The sequence below is a fragment of the Caretta caretta genome, chromosome 11 (genome assembly GCF_965140235.1).
Source record: "Caretta caretta isolate rCarCar2 chromosome 11, rCarCar1.hap1, whole genome shotgun sequence".
NCBI lineage: Eukaryota > Metazoa > Chordata > Testudines > Cheloniidae > Caretta > Caretta caretta.
The window spans coordinates 56,438,638-56,454,788 of NC_134216.1; the positions used below are offsets into that span (position 1 = coordinate 56,438,638).

Here is a 16,151-nt window from a genome sequence, read left to right on the forward strand (position 1 = left end):
AAAATCCATCATACATTTGCACTCAAATTTGTCCAGTTCTTTCTTTTAACTAATTACTTTCTTTGCCCCAATGACTGCTATCAGGAAGCTGCTCCAGAACCTGCCCTCTCAGATGGTTAGAAATCTTCTTCTATTTTCCAGCCTGAATTTGTTGATTGCCATTTATATCCATTTGTTTTTGTGCCAACATTGTCCTTTAGCTTAAATAGCTCTTCACCCTCCCTAGTATTTACCCCCTAATGTATTTATACAGAGTTATCATATTCTCTCTCAGCCTCCTTTTTCTTGACTAAATAAACCAAGCTCTTTCAGTATCCTCTCATAAAATAGGCCAGCCATTCCGTTGATCATCATAGTAGTTCTTTATTCTCTGCACCAGTTCCAGTTTAAATTCATCTTTCTTGAACATGAGTGACCAGAATTATACACAATATTCCAAATGAGGTCTTACCAGTGCTTTGTAATTAATACTTCTCTATCCGTACTAAAAATTAATATGCCATTAATACTTCTCTATCCTTACGGGAAATGCCTCACTGAATACATCCTTGGATTTCATTTGCCTTTTTCACAGCTGTATCACATTGGTGGCACATAGTCATATCCTGTAATTGACCACACATTCAGGTCTCTCTCCTCCTCTGTCGCTTCCAACTGATGAGTCCGCAGATTATAGAAGAAATTCTTAGTATTAGACCCTAAGTGCAGATATACTTTGTAGTACTGAATTTCATCCCATTCTAGTTTTCAAGGTCATCCAGATCTTTCTGTATAATATTCTGACCCTCCTCTCTTTTGATGATGCTCCCAACTTTGTATCATCAGCAAATTTTATAAGGACACTCCTACTTTTTGTGCCAAGGTCATTTATAAAAATATTGAATAAGATTGGTTCCAAGTCCAGTCCTTGAGGAACTCCACTAGTAACCTCCCTTTAGTCTAATAATTACCTTTCTGCATACCCATTGCCCTCTCCTCTTTAGCAAATTCTTTATCCACCTTACATTGCTGGTATTGATCCCCACCTTCCCTAATTTAACTAATTTCCAAAGTTTCCAATGTGGTACTGTGTCAAATGCTTTACTGAAGTCCAACTATTGTACTTCCCGTTATAGAAAATAATCAGTTATTTTCTCAAAGAAGGAAATCCGGTTAGTCTGATATGATCTACCTTTCATAAACCCACGTTACATTACACCCATTTACCATTTATTTCTATTAATTTAATTATTCTTTCCTTCACAATTTGTTCTAAAGCCTTGCATACTACTGAGGTCGAACAAACAGGTCTGTAGTTGTCCAGATCACTTTATTTCCCTTTCTTAAATATAGGTATGACATTAGCTTTTCTCCAACCATATGGTACTGCCCCCAAATAGATAGACTTATTAAAAATCATTGCTACTGAACTAGCTGTCTCATGTGCCAGTTCTTTCAACATTCTGGGGCGAAAATTATACCGTTGCACTTATTTGAAAGCATAAAGCACTTTATGTTTTTCTTCCACCTCAGATATGGTAATTTCCATTTCTAGCATTTCCACCAGCCATTAGTTAAATACTGCCTTCATGCACATGTTCCATATTATAGCCCTCACTGAAAAATGAGGCAAAGTATTCCTTTAGTTTTAGGGCCATATCCTTAGATTATCCTTAATCTCCTTCCCATTTACACTGCATAGCAGTCCAGCCTTATCCTTCCTTATTCTGTTTTTATTTATGTAACTAAAAAAAACCCTATTATTTATTTTAATTTCCTTGGCAAGAGCTAATTCAGCTTGAATTTTAGCAATTCTCATTCCATTTAGTAATCTCAATGGTGTAGCTCTCTTTGCTGATCAACTCCTTTCTCCATTCCCTAAAAGTTCTCTGCTTACTTCTCTTGATCTTTTTAAGGTTGCTATTCATCCAGCTAAGTCTGAAGCCTTTCTCTACAAGTTTTTTCCCCTTGCTTGGGATGTACATTTCTTTCAGATTGTTTTAAATTTAAAATTGCATCACTTCTTGTTGTTTCAGTGATTATTTGATGAAAAAATCTGCCATATGTTGTAACAGTGACCGCTAACAGGGAGTTTCAAGAGGGAGTTCTCCAGGTGAAGGAGAAGCAAATATGGGACCCTTGGGGTAAGTGGCTGTCTGTAGTGTGTGTTTGTGTTTGGGGGTTACTTACTGTGTGCTGAGCTTGTGTCTGTCTGTCTGTCTGTTTGGTTGATTGATTGGTTGTTTGAAGGACCATGTGCTGTAGCCGGCAGTTGGAAGCTGTGAGCTTCTAAACAGGGTTTGAAATCTAGAAGCCTCTGTTCATTGGCTGAGCCTTAGTAAGGGGGCAGGGCTATCAAGAAGGCCAGGGCTTTCTAAAGCAATGAGCAAGCGACCAGGGAGCTTTGCGACCAGGGACCGCTACCAGGGAGTTTCGAGAGGGAGTTGGGAAAGGGGTGAGGTACACTTGCCATTCTTTAAAACCTTTAAACTAAACTATAATCAAAACTTCTTGATTTAAACAAAAACCCTATCATTAACCTAGGTAGCTGTAGGAGAAAATGCAGGCAGAACCCCAGCAGCAGAGTGGGATCTATCCTGTTTATTGCACTCAGTGTAGCATGTATGATTACCTGTCCTGTGGGCGGGTGGCATATGTGTGCATTCAGTGCATGTAGCTCCTGGCCCTCAGAGACCGTGTACCACCACCAAGTGATTTAACAACCAATCAGGGAAGGACCACTTGGAGTTCCTATTTCCCCAAAATATTCCCCCAAACCTTACATCCCCTTTCCTGGGGAGGCTTGAGAATAAACAAGATGAGCACAGACCAGCCTTGGATTTTTAACACCCAAAAAACCCAATCAGATTCTTAAAAAACAGAACTTTATTAGAAGAACAAAAAAAAAGATAAGAGAACAACTCTGTAAGATCAGAATGGAAGATCATCTTACAGACAGTCAGATTCAAACATAGAGAATCCCTCTAGGCAAAACCTTAAGTTACAAAAAGACACAAAAGCAGGAATACACATTTCCTCCAGCATAGCACATTTCACAAGCCAAAACAAAGAAAACCTAACGCATTTTTTAGCTAGATTACTTACTAACTTTACAGGAGTTGGAGGGCTTGCATCCTTGATCTGTTCCCGGGAAAGGTATCACATAGACAGACAAAAGCCTTTTCCCCCCATCCAGATCTGAAAGTATCTTGTCCCCTTGTTGGTCATTTTGGGTCAGGTGCCAGCTAGGTTACCTGAGCTTCTTAACCCATTACAGGTAAAAGGACTTTGCCTCTGGCCAGGAGGAATTTTATAGTACTGTATACAGAAAGGTGGTTACCCTTCCCTTTATTTTTATGACAGGGGCTATCCTGTTTATTGCACTCAGTGTAGCATGTAGGATTACCTGCCCTGTGGGCGGGTGGTGTATGTGTGTATTCGGTGCAAGGAGCTCCTGGCCCTCAAAGACGGTGTAAGGGCTTTGGAGGCCAGGGAGGCGGAACTGGAGGAGCTAAGGGAGGCAGAGAGGTATGTTGATGAGGCTTTCTGGAACTCTGTAGATTTGTCCCACCTCTGGTCAGACAGCCCCTCTGCCGTTAAGGAGGATGAAAGGCCCAGAGAAGGAGAGCAGTCAATGGGAAAAGAGTTGGGACCCTCCTTCCCATAGTTGGGACCCTCCTTCCAGATGATGTTGGGATATCCTCTCACACTGAGGTTACCTCTCTGGGAGAGAGAACTCCAATCATTAGGAAAAGGCAGGTGTTAGTAATGGGAGATTCGATCATTAGAAACATAGATAGCTGGGTTTGTGATGATTGGGAGAACCGTATGGTGATTTGCCTGCCTGGTGCGAAGGTTGCGGATCTCTCAAGGCATCTAGATAGACTTATGTGTAGTGCTGGGGAGGAGCCAGTGGTCGTGGTACATGTAGGTACCAATGACATAGGGAAGGGTAGGAGAGATGGCGAAATTTAGGCTGCTAGGAAAGAGACTGAAATCCAGGACCTCTATGGTGGCATTCTCAGAAATGCTTCCAGTTCCACGCGCAGGGCCAGGTAGGCAGGCAGAGCTTCAGAGTCTCAATGCAAGGATGAGACGATGGTGTAGAGAGGAGGGGTTTAGATTTATTAGGAACTGGGGAAACTTTTGGGATGGGGGAGCCTATACAGGAATGATGGGCTCCACCTGAACCAAAGTGGATCCAGACTCCTGGCACTTAACATTAAAAAGATTGCAGAGCAGTTTTTAAACTAAGAGATAGGGGAAAGCTGATTGCTGCAGAGGCACACGTGGATTGGACAGAGAATTCTCTTAGAGGAGAGTCTATTGATAGAGATTCTCCAGGTATTACTCAGGAGGAGGGGATGGAAGAGGATAAAGTATGGGCCAGATCAGATGAGAAACATTCACAGAAAGCATCTGACACATCAGAAAAGGGCAGACAAATAAACAGTGCCAAGTTTTTAAAGTGCTTGTACACAAATGCTAGAAGTCTAAATAATAAGATGGGTGAACTAGAGTGCCTCGTGTTAAAGAAGGATATTGATATAATAGGCATCACAGAAACCTGGTGGAGTGAGGACAATCAATGGGACACAATCATTCCAGGGTACAAAATATATCGGAAGGACAGAATAGGTCTTGGGGGGGGGGCGTGCAGTGGCACTACATGTGAAAGAAAATGTAGAATCAAATTAAATAAAAATCTTAAATGAATCCACATGTTCCATAGAATCTCTATGGATAGTAATTCTATGCTCTAATAAGAATATAACAATAGGAATCTATTATCGACCACCTGACCAGGACAGTGATAGTGACGATGAAATGCTAAGGGAGATTAGAGAGGCTATCAAAATAAAAAACTCAATAATATTGGGGGATTTCAGTTATCCCCATATTGACTGGGTACGTCACCTCAGGACAAAATGCAGAGACAAAATTTCTCGACACTTTAAATGACTGCTTCTTGGAGCAGCTGGTACAGGAACCCACAAGGGGAGAGGCAACTCTCGATCTAGTCTTGAGTGGAGTGCAGGATCTGGTCCAAGAGGTAACTATAACAGGACCACTTGGAAATAGTGACCATAATACAACAACATTTAACATTCCTGTGGTGGGAAGAACACCTAAACAGCACAACACTGTGGCATTTAATTTCAGAAAGGGGTACTATGCAAAAATGAGGAGGTTATTTAAACAGAAATTAAAAGGTACAGTGACTAGAGTGAAATCCCTGTAAGCTGCATGGACACTTTTCAAAGACACCATAATAGAGGCTCAACTTAAATGTATACCCCACATTAAAAAACACAGTAAAAGAACTAAAAAAGAGCCACCGTGGCTTAACAACCATGTAAAAGAAGCAGTGAGAGATAAAAAGGCTTATTTTAAAAAGTGGAAGTCAAATCCTAGTGAGGTAAATAGAAAGGAGCATAAACACTGCCAAATTAAATGTAAAAATGTAATAAGAAAAGCCAAAAATGAGTTTGAAGAACAGCTAGCCAAAAACTCAAAAGGTAATAAAATGTTTTTTAAGTGCATCGGAAGCAGGAAGCCTGCTAAAAAACCAATGGGGCCCCTGGATGATCGAGATACAAAAAGAGCACTTAAAGACAATAAAGTCATCGCAGAGAAACTAAATGAATTCTTTGCTTCAGTCTTCACAGCTGAGGATGTTAGGGAGATTCCCAAACTTGAGCCGTCTTTTGTAGGTGACAAATCTGAGGAATTGTCACAGAGTGAAGTGTCAGTAGAGGAGGTTTTGGAATTATTTGATAACCTTCACAGTAACAAGTTACCGGGACCAGATGGCATTCACCCAAGAGTTCTGAAAGAACTCAAATTTGAAATTGCGGAACTATTAAATATGGTTTATCCTTTAAATCAGCTACTGTACCCAATGACTGGAAGATAGCTAACGTAATGCCAATATTTAAGAAGGGCTCTAGAGATGATCCTGGCAATTACAGATCAGTAAGTCTAACATCAGTACTGGGCAAATTAGTTGAAATAGCAAAGAATAAAATTGTCAGACACATTGAAGAACATAAATTGTTAAGCAAAAGTCAACATGGTTTCTGTAAAGGGAGATCATGTCTTACTAATCTATTAGAGTTCTCTGAGGGAGTCAACAAACATGTGGACAAGGGGGATCCAGTGGACACAGTGTACTTAGATTTCCAGAAAGCATTTGACAAGGTCCCTCACCAAAAGCTCTTATGTAAATTAAGTTGTCATGGGATAAAAGGGAACATCCTTTCATGGATTGAGAACTGGTTAAAAGACAGGGAACAAAGGATAGGAATAAATGGTAAATTTTCAGAATGGAGAGGGGTAACTAATGGTATTCCCTAAGGGTCAGTCCTAGGACCAATCCTATTCCATTTATTCATAAATGATCTGGAGAAAGGGGTAAACAGTGAAGTGGCAAAATTTGCAGATGATACTATACGGCTCAAGATAGTTAAGACCAAAGCAGACTGTGAAGAACTTCAAAAAGAGCTCACAAAACTAAGTGAATGGGCAACAAAATGGCAAATGAAATTTAATGTAAAGTAATGCACATTGGAAAAAATAACCCCAACTATACGTACAATATGATGGGGGATAATTTAGCTACAACTAATCAGGAGAAAGATCCTGGAGTCATCGTGGATAGTTCTCTGAAAACGTTCACACAGTGTGCAGCAGCAGTCAAAAAAGCACGGGATGTTAGGAATCATTAAAAAGGGGATAGAGAATAAGAGAGAGAATATCTTATTGCCCTTATATAAATCCATGGTACACCCACATCTTGAACACTGCACACAGATGTGGTCCCCTCATCTCAAAAAAGATATACTGGCATTAGAAAAGGTTCAGAAAAGGGCAACTAAAATGATTAGGGGTTTGGAACGGGTCCCATATGAAGAGAGATAAAGAGGCTAGGACTTTTCAGCTTGGAAAAGAGGAGACTAAGGGGGGATATGATAGAGGTATATAAAATCATGAGTGGTGTGGAGAAAGTGAATGAGAAAAAGTTATTTACTTGTTCCCATAATATAAGAACTAGGGGCTACCAAATGAAATTAATAGGTAGCAGGTTTAGAACAAATAAAAGGAAGTTCTTCTTCACTCAGCGCACAGTCAACCTGTGGAACTCCTTGCCTGAGGAGGTTGTGAAGGTTAGGACTATAACAGGGTTTAAAAGAGAACTGGATCAATTCATGGAAGTTAAGTCCATTAATGGCTATTAACCAGGGTGGATAAGGAATGGTGTCCCTAGCCTCTGTTTGTCAGAGGGTGGAGATGGATGGCAGGAGAGAGATCACTCAATCATTACCTGTTAGGTTTACTCCCTCTGGGGCACCTGGCATTGGCCACTGTCAGTAGATAGGATACTGGGCTGGATGAACCTTTGGTCTGACCCAGCATGGCCATTCTTATGTTCTAACCTCTGGGTGAGCTAGAGTTCACTTCATTGCTCTTTTCCAGTCTCTAAAAAACCCAACTCCCATAGAAAAGCAGCTGGAGACCCAGAATTCAGTTTCTAATGATTTTCAGCAAAGATTGCACAGGGTCAACCTCCCCACATTCAAGTCCCAAAAAGAACAAAAGGAATCAACTTAATTAAGTACCAACTTTATAAAATCTTGTAATAAAGGAACATAATAAATAATAATTTTACAACATAACATGGCTATTTTATAACCCACATACATTAACTCCACGGTTATACATAAACACAAATAAAGAAAACAAATTAAATCTGAACAGGTCATTCCCTACAGAAACACAGTGAGAAGAAAGTCGGAGTTCCCAAAAGCTTAGGTTGAATTCACCTGAGTCTAAGTTAGAGTCTTTGATCACCAAACTATACAGTCTACTGAGTCAAAAGCAATATCTTCCCTCCACTTGCTTGTAGGAATCTTCAGTGGGAATCCATGCAAACTCTTATTCCTCCTCTGCTAAAATCACTGCTAACCAGTCAGCTAACTGATTAACCAACTACTCGGTTAAGTATACAGATTTTTTTAAAAGCCTGCTGCAAAATGCTTCAGAGTTAGGTAAAACAGCCTGCTTTCTGCTCCTGGGCTCAGCTTCTCCCAGTCCACATAGGGCACATAGCCTTTTGTGAAGCAGCTCCCCTGACTGCTTGCCCTCATGTAGTCTGAGTACAACTAGAGGGAACCTATTGAGACTACCCAAAACCACCACACCCAATTCCAGAAATGTCTGGATGTGGAGTGCTAATTGTGCATCTGCCTAGCAATAATGACTCAGACATAACTCACTTCTACCCACAGTAAGATCTCTTAAAGACATATCTCCCTATTAGGCATGTAGGTTACACTATCACATCCAGGAACAAGCCCTACCAATATTAGTAGCCTTTATTCTTCAATCTATATCTGGGAAGTTAAATTCTCCCATTATGATGCAATTCCCAAAAGTATTTCTCTCTCTCATAATATTAAAGAGATCACTTCAGAAACTATGGAAGCAATCTCCTCCCTTACATCAGGTGTCTGTCAGCAAAGGAAGAGATAATTGTTTGTGGAGCCAGAAATCATACCTAGCCAATAAACCTGGTGAGTGGCTGCTCGGAATTATAAACTTGCTGATGAATGAATTTTTCAGTCAAATAAATCTAATTATTTTGGATCCTGTTCTTTTGATGTGGACATATATTGCTTCAATTTTTCATTGGCTATGGTAACTACCAATGTGGAGGGCACAGGGTGGATATAAAAGAATTAAGCTCATTTAGATGGAACTTGGAATTTCTTATCTACCTTATGGGGGTGGGAAATATCATGTCTGGTGTTTACCAAAGCACCTTGGCTGGTCCATGATAGTCTCATTGACTGGTAGGGCTATCTTTCCTGCTGAGAAGGATTGCAGGATGTCCACTAGTTTATGAGCTGGTCCTGGAACCTCTTCCATTAAGTGCTGCGGAGATTCTGGCATCCTCTTAAGGAGGTCTTGGAAGCAGTTAAGTCTTGGAAGCAGTTAGGGCACTAGGTGGAACTACAGCCTCAACAAAGAAGGGAAATGATAGTCGCTGGTCCTAGGAGATATTTATGGTTCTTCCTCATACTCAGCCTGAGGTTGGATTGGGAGAAGCTCCAGTGAACCGTGGGTGGCTGAGGACAATGGGAGAGGTACCTTAGGGTGATGAGATTTGTCCCAATAGTTTGCACTGTTCTGAGTAGACCAAGGTCCTCAGTACAGCAACACTGGCATAAATTGGCATGGTTCCAGTGGCGACGGTGTTGGGAACCAGGGCCAAATCCTTGGATGTCCCAGTGTCAGTCACAAGGATAAGTGTCTGGATCTCCTATAGGAAGGTGAGGCCTGTGGAGATCCTCTGGACGAGATTCAGGAAAAGGCATATTCTATCTCCATAGGAGGGGCAATAGGCTGCAGCGTGGTTGGCAGATTTATTGAGGTGTCTGGTGCCATACATGAGGAGAGCTGCAGCACTGACAACTGGATGGAGAGTCAATAGCAGGGTAAATTCGGGCTCTGCAATAACACTAAACTACTGGTGCCGTGAACCTTGATGGTACCAACTGGACTGATAACACAGCTAGTCAAAGTGGTGCCAGATATTCCTCTGCCATAGCTGATGTTCCTGAAAGGGTTGTGGATGCCACCCTAGAGTGATGTGTCAGAAGCTGTAGTACCAGAGAAGTCTTCAATGGCGCTGGTGCAGTGGGGTTAGTCGTTGCTGGTGCTAAGCTCCTACTGGAGAGGGGGAGCCTTTGGTGCTGATCTAGATGTTCCCAACACTTGTGTTTTGGTGCCAACTGTTCAGTGCCAGCATGTAGGTTATCTCATGGTGTGGCAATGTGTACTACGGTTGTGATTTCTAAAGCACACTATTGTATTGTGCACTGTAACAGGGTGGCTCGCCCCTTAAGAGCTGGAGTGCTTCGGCTAGCAAACCCTGATTACAGAATGAGCTGCACCTAAGAGAGATCAGGATGACTGCTCTGTAAAGTAAGGAGGAGGGAACGCTCAGCGACTGGAGACTGCTAGGAGTGAGTCAGTTCTAGCAGAGAGTCCTGGGAGTTAGGACTGAGACTCCAGTCAGATAGGGCCTGGGAGTGACCAGCAAATCAGGAGAGGCCCCAGACAAAAAGACCTGGTATGAGGAAGAGAAAACTGTTTGTGTAGACTTTTGGATGGATTTGAAAACTTGATTTTGAATATTTGTTAATTTAATAAAGCACAACCTGGGAAGGGGTGGGAATAGACAAAACTGTTTTCTTGAGTTTCCTGAACAGTTCAAAAGGGGAAACAGAAATAGGCTGATGCTGGGGTTCCAAGACCTCTTCCATTCAGTACCCCAAAACTCAGTTTGACTCCAATCTCATCACTCAGGTTCCTTTATCTGGCATAAAGCAGAGCTAAGCTAAGTTGATCAGACTCAAGCATACGGCATATCACACATCCAAAATCACACAGCAAATCTCTTCCTTTATACACATTTGCACATCATACTTCCCTTACTACGCATTGCATCACACATTTTGGGACTATCTTTGTAGAAACCAATCCCTGTACAGCACACTCTGTCCATATATGACTTACTCTTTACCTCATTTTATGTTCCAGGCTTATCTTATTCATTGTTATCTTGTCCATTGTAAATGGCTCCCCGGGTGTTCCCCCTTAATTTAGCTAGTACAGACATTCTGTTTCCAGCCTGCTGATTCATTTACCTCCCTAATCCTGTCTCCCAAGAAATGTGGCCTCACCCATGTGCAATGACATATGTCAAGACAGGACTACTGCTGCTTGTAGAGTGGCCTAGGCCACAAGGCATCCAAGAGGTACCTGGCCTGGTTACATGTATTAATTGGCCTGTGTAGACCCCACTGGTTCACACTACAAGTTCCCTTGTGCACTTTAACAAAGCATTAAAGAGCAGTACGGAACGGTTAGTGTGCACCAGCAGGGTCTACATGGAGTAATTAGTGCAAAACACACGAATGCACTTTACAAATCCTGCCCCTAAGTACACATTGCTGTACACAAGTCCTAAGCTTCACCAGGAATCATGCAGCACCATTAAGTCTCAGAAGATGACTTGTCCTGAGGGGAAGACTTTTGTCTCAAAGAGACCTTGGTGGGAGATCTCTCTCTTCAGCTGACGCTTTTCCACTGACAGACTTTTGGTGATTTTTGTCTGAGCTAATAAGTGGGCTGACAATGACAAGACTCTGTTGGTTAGCTCATACTCTTCAGTTCTGAGGTGTCATAAATATAAAGGGAAGGGTAAACCCCTTTGAAATCCTTCCTGGCCAGGGGAAAGCTCCTCTCACCTGTAAAGGGTTAAGAAGCTAAAGGTAACCTCGCTGGCACCTGACCAAAATGACCAATGAGGAGACAAGATACTTTCAAAAGCTGGGAGGAGGGAGAGAAACAAAGGGTCTGTGTGTCTGTCTATATGCTGGTCTCTGTCGGGGATAGACCAGGAATGGAGTCTTAGAACTTTTAGTAAGTAATCTAGCTAGGTATGTGTGTTTAGATTATGATTTCTTTAAATGGCTGAGAAAAGAATTGTGCTGAATAGAATAACTATTTCTGTCTGTGTATCTTTTTTGTAACTTAAGGTTTTGCCTAGAGGGGTTCTCTATGTTTTTGAATCTAATTACCCTGTAAGATATCTACCATCCTGATTTTACAGGGGGGATTTCTTTATTTCTATTTACTGCTATTTTTATTAAAAGTCTTCTTGTAAGAAAACTGAATACTTTTTCATTGTTCTCAGATCCAAGGGTTTGGGTGTGTGGTCACCTATGCAAATTGGTGAGGCTTTTTATCCAACATTTCCCAGGAAAGGGGGGGTGCAAGTGTTGGGAGGATTGTTCATTGTTCTTAAGATCCAAGGGTCTGGGTCTGTAGTCACCTAGGCAAATTGGTGAGGCTTTTACCAAACCTTGTCCAGGAAGTGGGGTGCAAGGTTTTGGGAAGTATTTTGGGGGGAAAGATGCGTCCAAACAGCTCTTCCCCAGTAACCAGTATTAGTTTGGTGGTGGTAGCGGCCAGTCCAAGGACAAAGGGTGGAATATTTTGTACCTTGGGGAAGTTTTGACCTAAGCTGGTAAAGATAAGCTTAGGAGGTTTTTCATGCAGGTCCCCACATCTGTACCCTAGAGTTCAGAGTGGGGGAGGAACCTTGACATGAGGGCTCACAGACAGGAGAGTCTGGAGATCCCACATCTGAAGTCAGTCTCATAGACTTCCTCATATCTGTAAGTGAGCTTCCCTATCCTTCCTGGTTTTCAAACTGAAGGATTTTCAGATAGCAAATTTTCCAAGAATGTGCAGTTCTCCTAAGCATCATTTACAGGCATTGCTCCCTTGCATGACAGCAATATTTAAATCCAAGGAACCTAAAAGATGTCATCCCTAAGTCTGAGGTCTAAGTCAGAAAAACTAAAAAATAAAGGCTTCCCAAAAGGCAATAAAACTAGCTAGCTTACTAAGAAAATCTATCTAAACTGCACTAAGTTTAAAGGCCAAAAGGGGGTTGCTAGCAGTGAACTTGGACAGGGAACCACTCTATCTAAAAACCAAGAGGCAAAGAGCAAAACTGAGTGGAGGTTGGCATGAGAGGCCCTTACACATCTTCGATGCAGAACACGAGAATGCCATACAAACACTGCTGGCCAAAAGATTCCTTAAGCACATCTTCACCATTAGTGGAATGTGCATATGGACAATGATTCAGAGAAGTACAGTTTACTCTTAGTTGTGATGAGTTTCATTCAGGAAAATTCAAATCTGTTATAAACTTTCAGTGTACTACCTTTTTACACTTGTACATTTTAAATTGTAATTACGCACACACACAAAACTATGTTAAAAGAATGTCATTTACTGACTCTGGAGGAATCCCTCCATCCATGCTCCAAAGAAACTGGATTATTTCTGTGTGTTATACAAGGGCTTGCTGATAAGAGGACCTACCATGGAGACTGATGCTTTTGAGGGTTATTCTCTGTCAATTCTGCTGGAATTTTCAGTGTTAGTACTCACCTTGCCAGTGTTAACTTACTTCCATGCTCTTTGCACCAATAGCACTACCCCCCTAAATGTGGGGAGAGTAAGGTGGCAAAGGCTGACTGGAGAAGAGTTCTGCTCCAATAGAGCTGGGACGCAATGCAGAGGCACAGCTTCTCTGTGCGATAACCTTGGCCCACACAGATATCTGAAGATCTAGAGGCTTTAGGGTCTTGCACAATGGGAGAACATAAAGAAATCTTCTGAATAGAAATTCATATAATGGAAGATTTTGATTATATCATCTTTTCCTTTTCCTGCCAATGCAGAACTGTTTTCCTACAGCATAGACTGGATTGTGTTATACAACTAAGTTTCAATGGAGCTTCCACCACTTTCCTGGAAAGGAATTTCTTCGTTTAGATAAATATGATTAGGGGACTAATCTTGCTGTCATTGAAGTTTATGGCAACAGCAAAGCTTTGAATGCAAAGGAAGCAGGATTGGGCCCTGTAAGTGAAGAAGCAGGGAACTTTACACTCATTCAGAAATATACATAAAGAACGCTTACTACAATAACTATAGTTCTTCCAGATGTATTGTCCACACAGATCCTACTTCTGGTGTGCACACACTCGGGTGTGCGAGATCAGATGATTTTGGACGGTGGTGTTAGTTGGGTTTGCACTTGAGCCCTCATGCCTCATTCCCCTTCCTCAGCCAACCATATAAAGGGCAGAAAGAGCCCAAATGTCCCTCAGTTCCTTCACCAATACAGAATCCCAAAGCCATACAACTTGGTAGAGGGAAGAAAGGAGGACAAGTCATGGGATCCATATGGACAATACATCTCAAAGAATAACAGTTACTGTTCTTTCTTCAAGTAATTATCCACAGGGGCCCCACTTCTAGTGACTAGCAAGAGTTACCTTCTTGCCTGGAGATGAGTGCTAAGAATCCTATTTAAACAAAGAGCACAGGACAGCTCTACCAAAGCTGGCATCTGACCTGGAAATATTATCTAAGGAATATTGCTAGGTGAAAATATGGACCAATCCCCATGTTGCTGCCCTGAAATAGGGATGCTTCTTAAGGAAGCAATATAGGCTGCCTGAGCTCTAGTGGAATGGGCTGTAATGTGCATAGATGGATTTAAGCTGGGTAACTTGTAGCAGGATTTTATAATGTTAAATACCCATTTAGATAGACTTCAGATGGGCTAACCTGTAACCCTGTCTGCAAAAGTCATAAAATCTAAGGACGTTCCTGAAAGGCCTTAGCCTATTAAGATAATATGATAGAGCCCCCATCAGGAACTTGCGGACGCAAGGAAGGTAGATGTACCTAATGATGCTAGATCTGAGTACAAGATCTGGCAATGATTCTGTAAGACTATTTCAGGCAGAACAGGTAATGTGATTGGGTGCTGCACTACAAGATCAGATTAGATCCAGAACTGTCTGGTCCATGCTGGGGATATCATATTTATTGAGCCTCTGTCCTATCTCAGTTTCCTCAGGATTCCAGGGGAATTAGCAGAAAGGTATACGTCAATCCAATGTCCAAGAGATGAGCAAGACTGCTGATCTGGTCGAGATTTCTGAATGCCTGGCAGTTACAAAGGCACTGATGTTATATGATGACAAATACACCAAGTCCAAAGACAAACAGCCTTCTGACAGAGTGGAGATGACCTTGCTCCCCCATCTGTTGAGACAGTGCATGGCTGTAATGTTATCTGTCAGAACTTGGACCGTAGATCCCTGGAATGAGGGAAGGAACATCAGTGGCAATGAATGTTGGCTTGTGGGAATAGGACTGCATACCACAGAGTGCCAAGTCAGTTATGAAGGTGGATTTCGCTGCTCTGCAGTTTCAGAATCTGACACGTTCTTTAACAAGTGAACTTGACAGCTCAAAGTTGAGCCACAGCTCACAGGAGCACTCAGGGATGAAGCACACTCAAGCCCGTTAGAGACTTTTCCTCCAGATCTGATGAGGCCCTCATTGAATGCTCCAAGAGAAATGGTTTAAGCCAAGTGTCTCTCACCTTCTGAGTTCTTTTCAAAAAGGAACAACAAATTGAACATGTATTGAGGATATGCCCTTCCTTGAGGCAAAAAAAGTGCTGTGAAATAGCTGCATCACAAAAGGGGCAAATTTTGAACCATAGGAACTTCACTTCAGCCACAGAGATTAGATCCCAGTACTGGGGAAGTCCCTAACACTAAGAAGTTTTTTTTTTGTTTGCTTGTTTTAATCTTCTTTTTAAAGCCACTGGATGTAAAAATAATCAGAAAAACTAACAACTATACTATCTAGTCTAAAATACTAATTCATTATACATACAGTACAAAAGAGAGTTAAGTCAAACAATCAGTGTGTAAAAGAAGCGGACACTGTCACAGCACTGGACAGTTAGAAGGAAATGAAGGACAGTTGGGCCCACTCTGCCCTTTATGCTCTCAAGTGAAAGAGGGGGCATTAGGGCATTTGGGCTGCGGGAGTGACCTCAATGGACACTGCTAGCCAAAACAATCCAATCCCACATGCACGGGGTACATGCACACCAGAAGTCAGATCCATGTGGACAATTACTCGAAGAACCACCAGCTTCTTGTAGAAAACTGATGAGATCCAACTCACTTTAAGTACTGCTAATAATTATAAACTTTGATAAACAGCATACCTAGTACAAAACTAACTTTAAAATAAACTCAATGTCTTTTTATGAAAATCAATATAATTTACCTTCCTAGAAGTGTACTGTATTTCCTCACTGAGGTTTTGGTACTTGACAGCTTCTCCTGTTATTTCTTCAAAGTTATGTTCCTCTGACAGGAATCGATCAATATCCTCTTCAGCTTGTTTGTTTATCAAGAAGCTGTACTTATCATACAGTTTGAGATGCTCTATGGGTGCAATGCTTTCTTTGGCAATCTCTTCTTTGATCCTTCTCTTATGCTCATCCAGGATCTCATCGAGGATAATAGGTTTCAAATTAGTGGATTTAGACTTGCTTTCCGGCTTTGGAAAAACACATTGTTTCTGTAACTTGTTTTATTATGTTTATCTCATGAACAATAAAAATTGTACAAAATAATCAATTAAATGTTACATAATCATGCAGCTTTCTAAACTGAATTTAGTTATGTAGGTCTTGTCTAGACAAA

The 16,151-nt window shown here is 41.5% G+C and overlaps 1 protein-coding gene across 5 annotated transcripts in view; it reads right to left on the reverse strand.

Annotated features, from left to right (window-relative positions):
- Positions 1–16,151, reverse strand: part of DNAH7 (dynein axonemal heavy chain 7) — a 285,097-nt gene that overhangs the window by 223,023 nt on the left and 45,923 nt on the right. For all 5 annotated transcript variants that reach the window (XM_048868445.2, XM_075118030.1, XM_075118029.1 and 2 more), the window contains one exon: positions 15,730–16,005. In XM_048868445.2, coding sequence (XP_048724402.1) covers positions 15,730–16,005 — 276 coding nt within the window. The remainder of the gene's footprint in view (positions 1–15,729; positions 16,006–16,151) is intronic.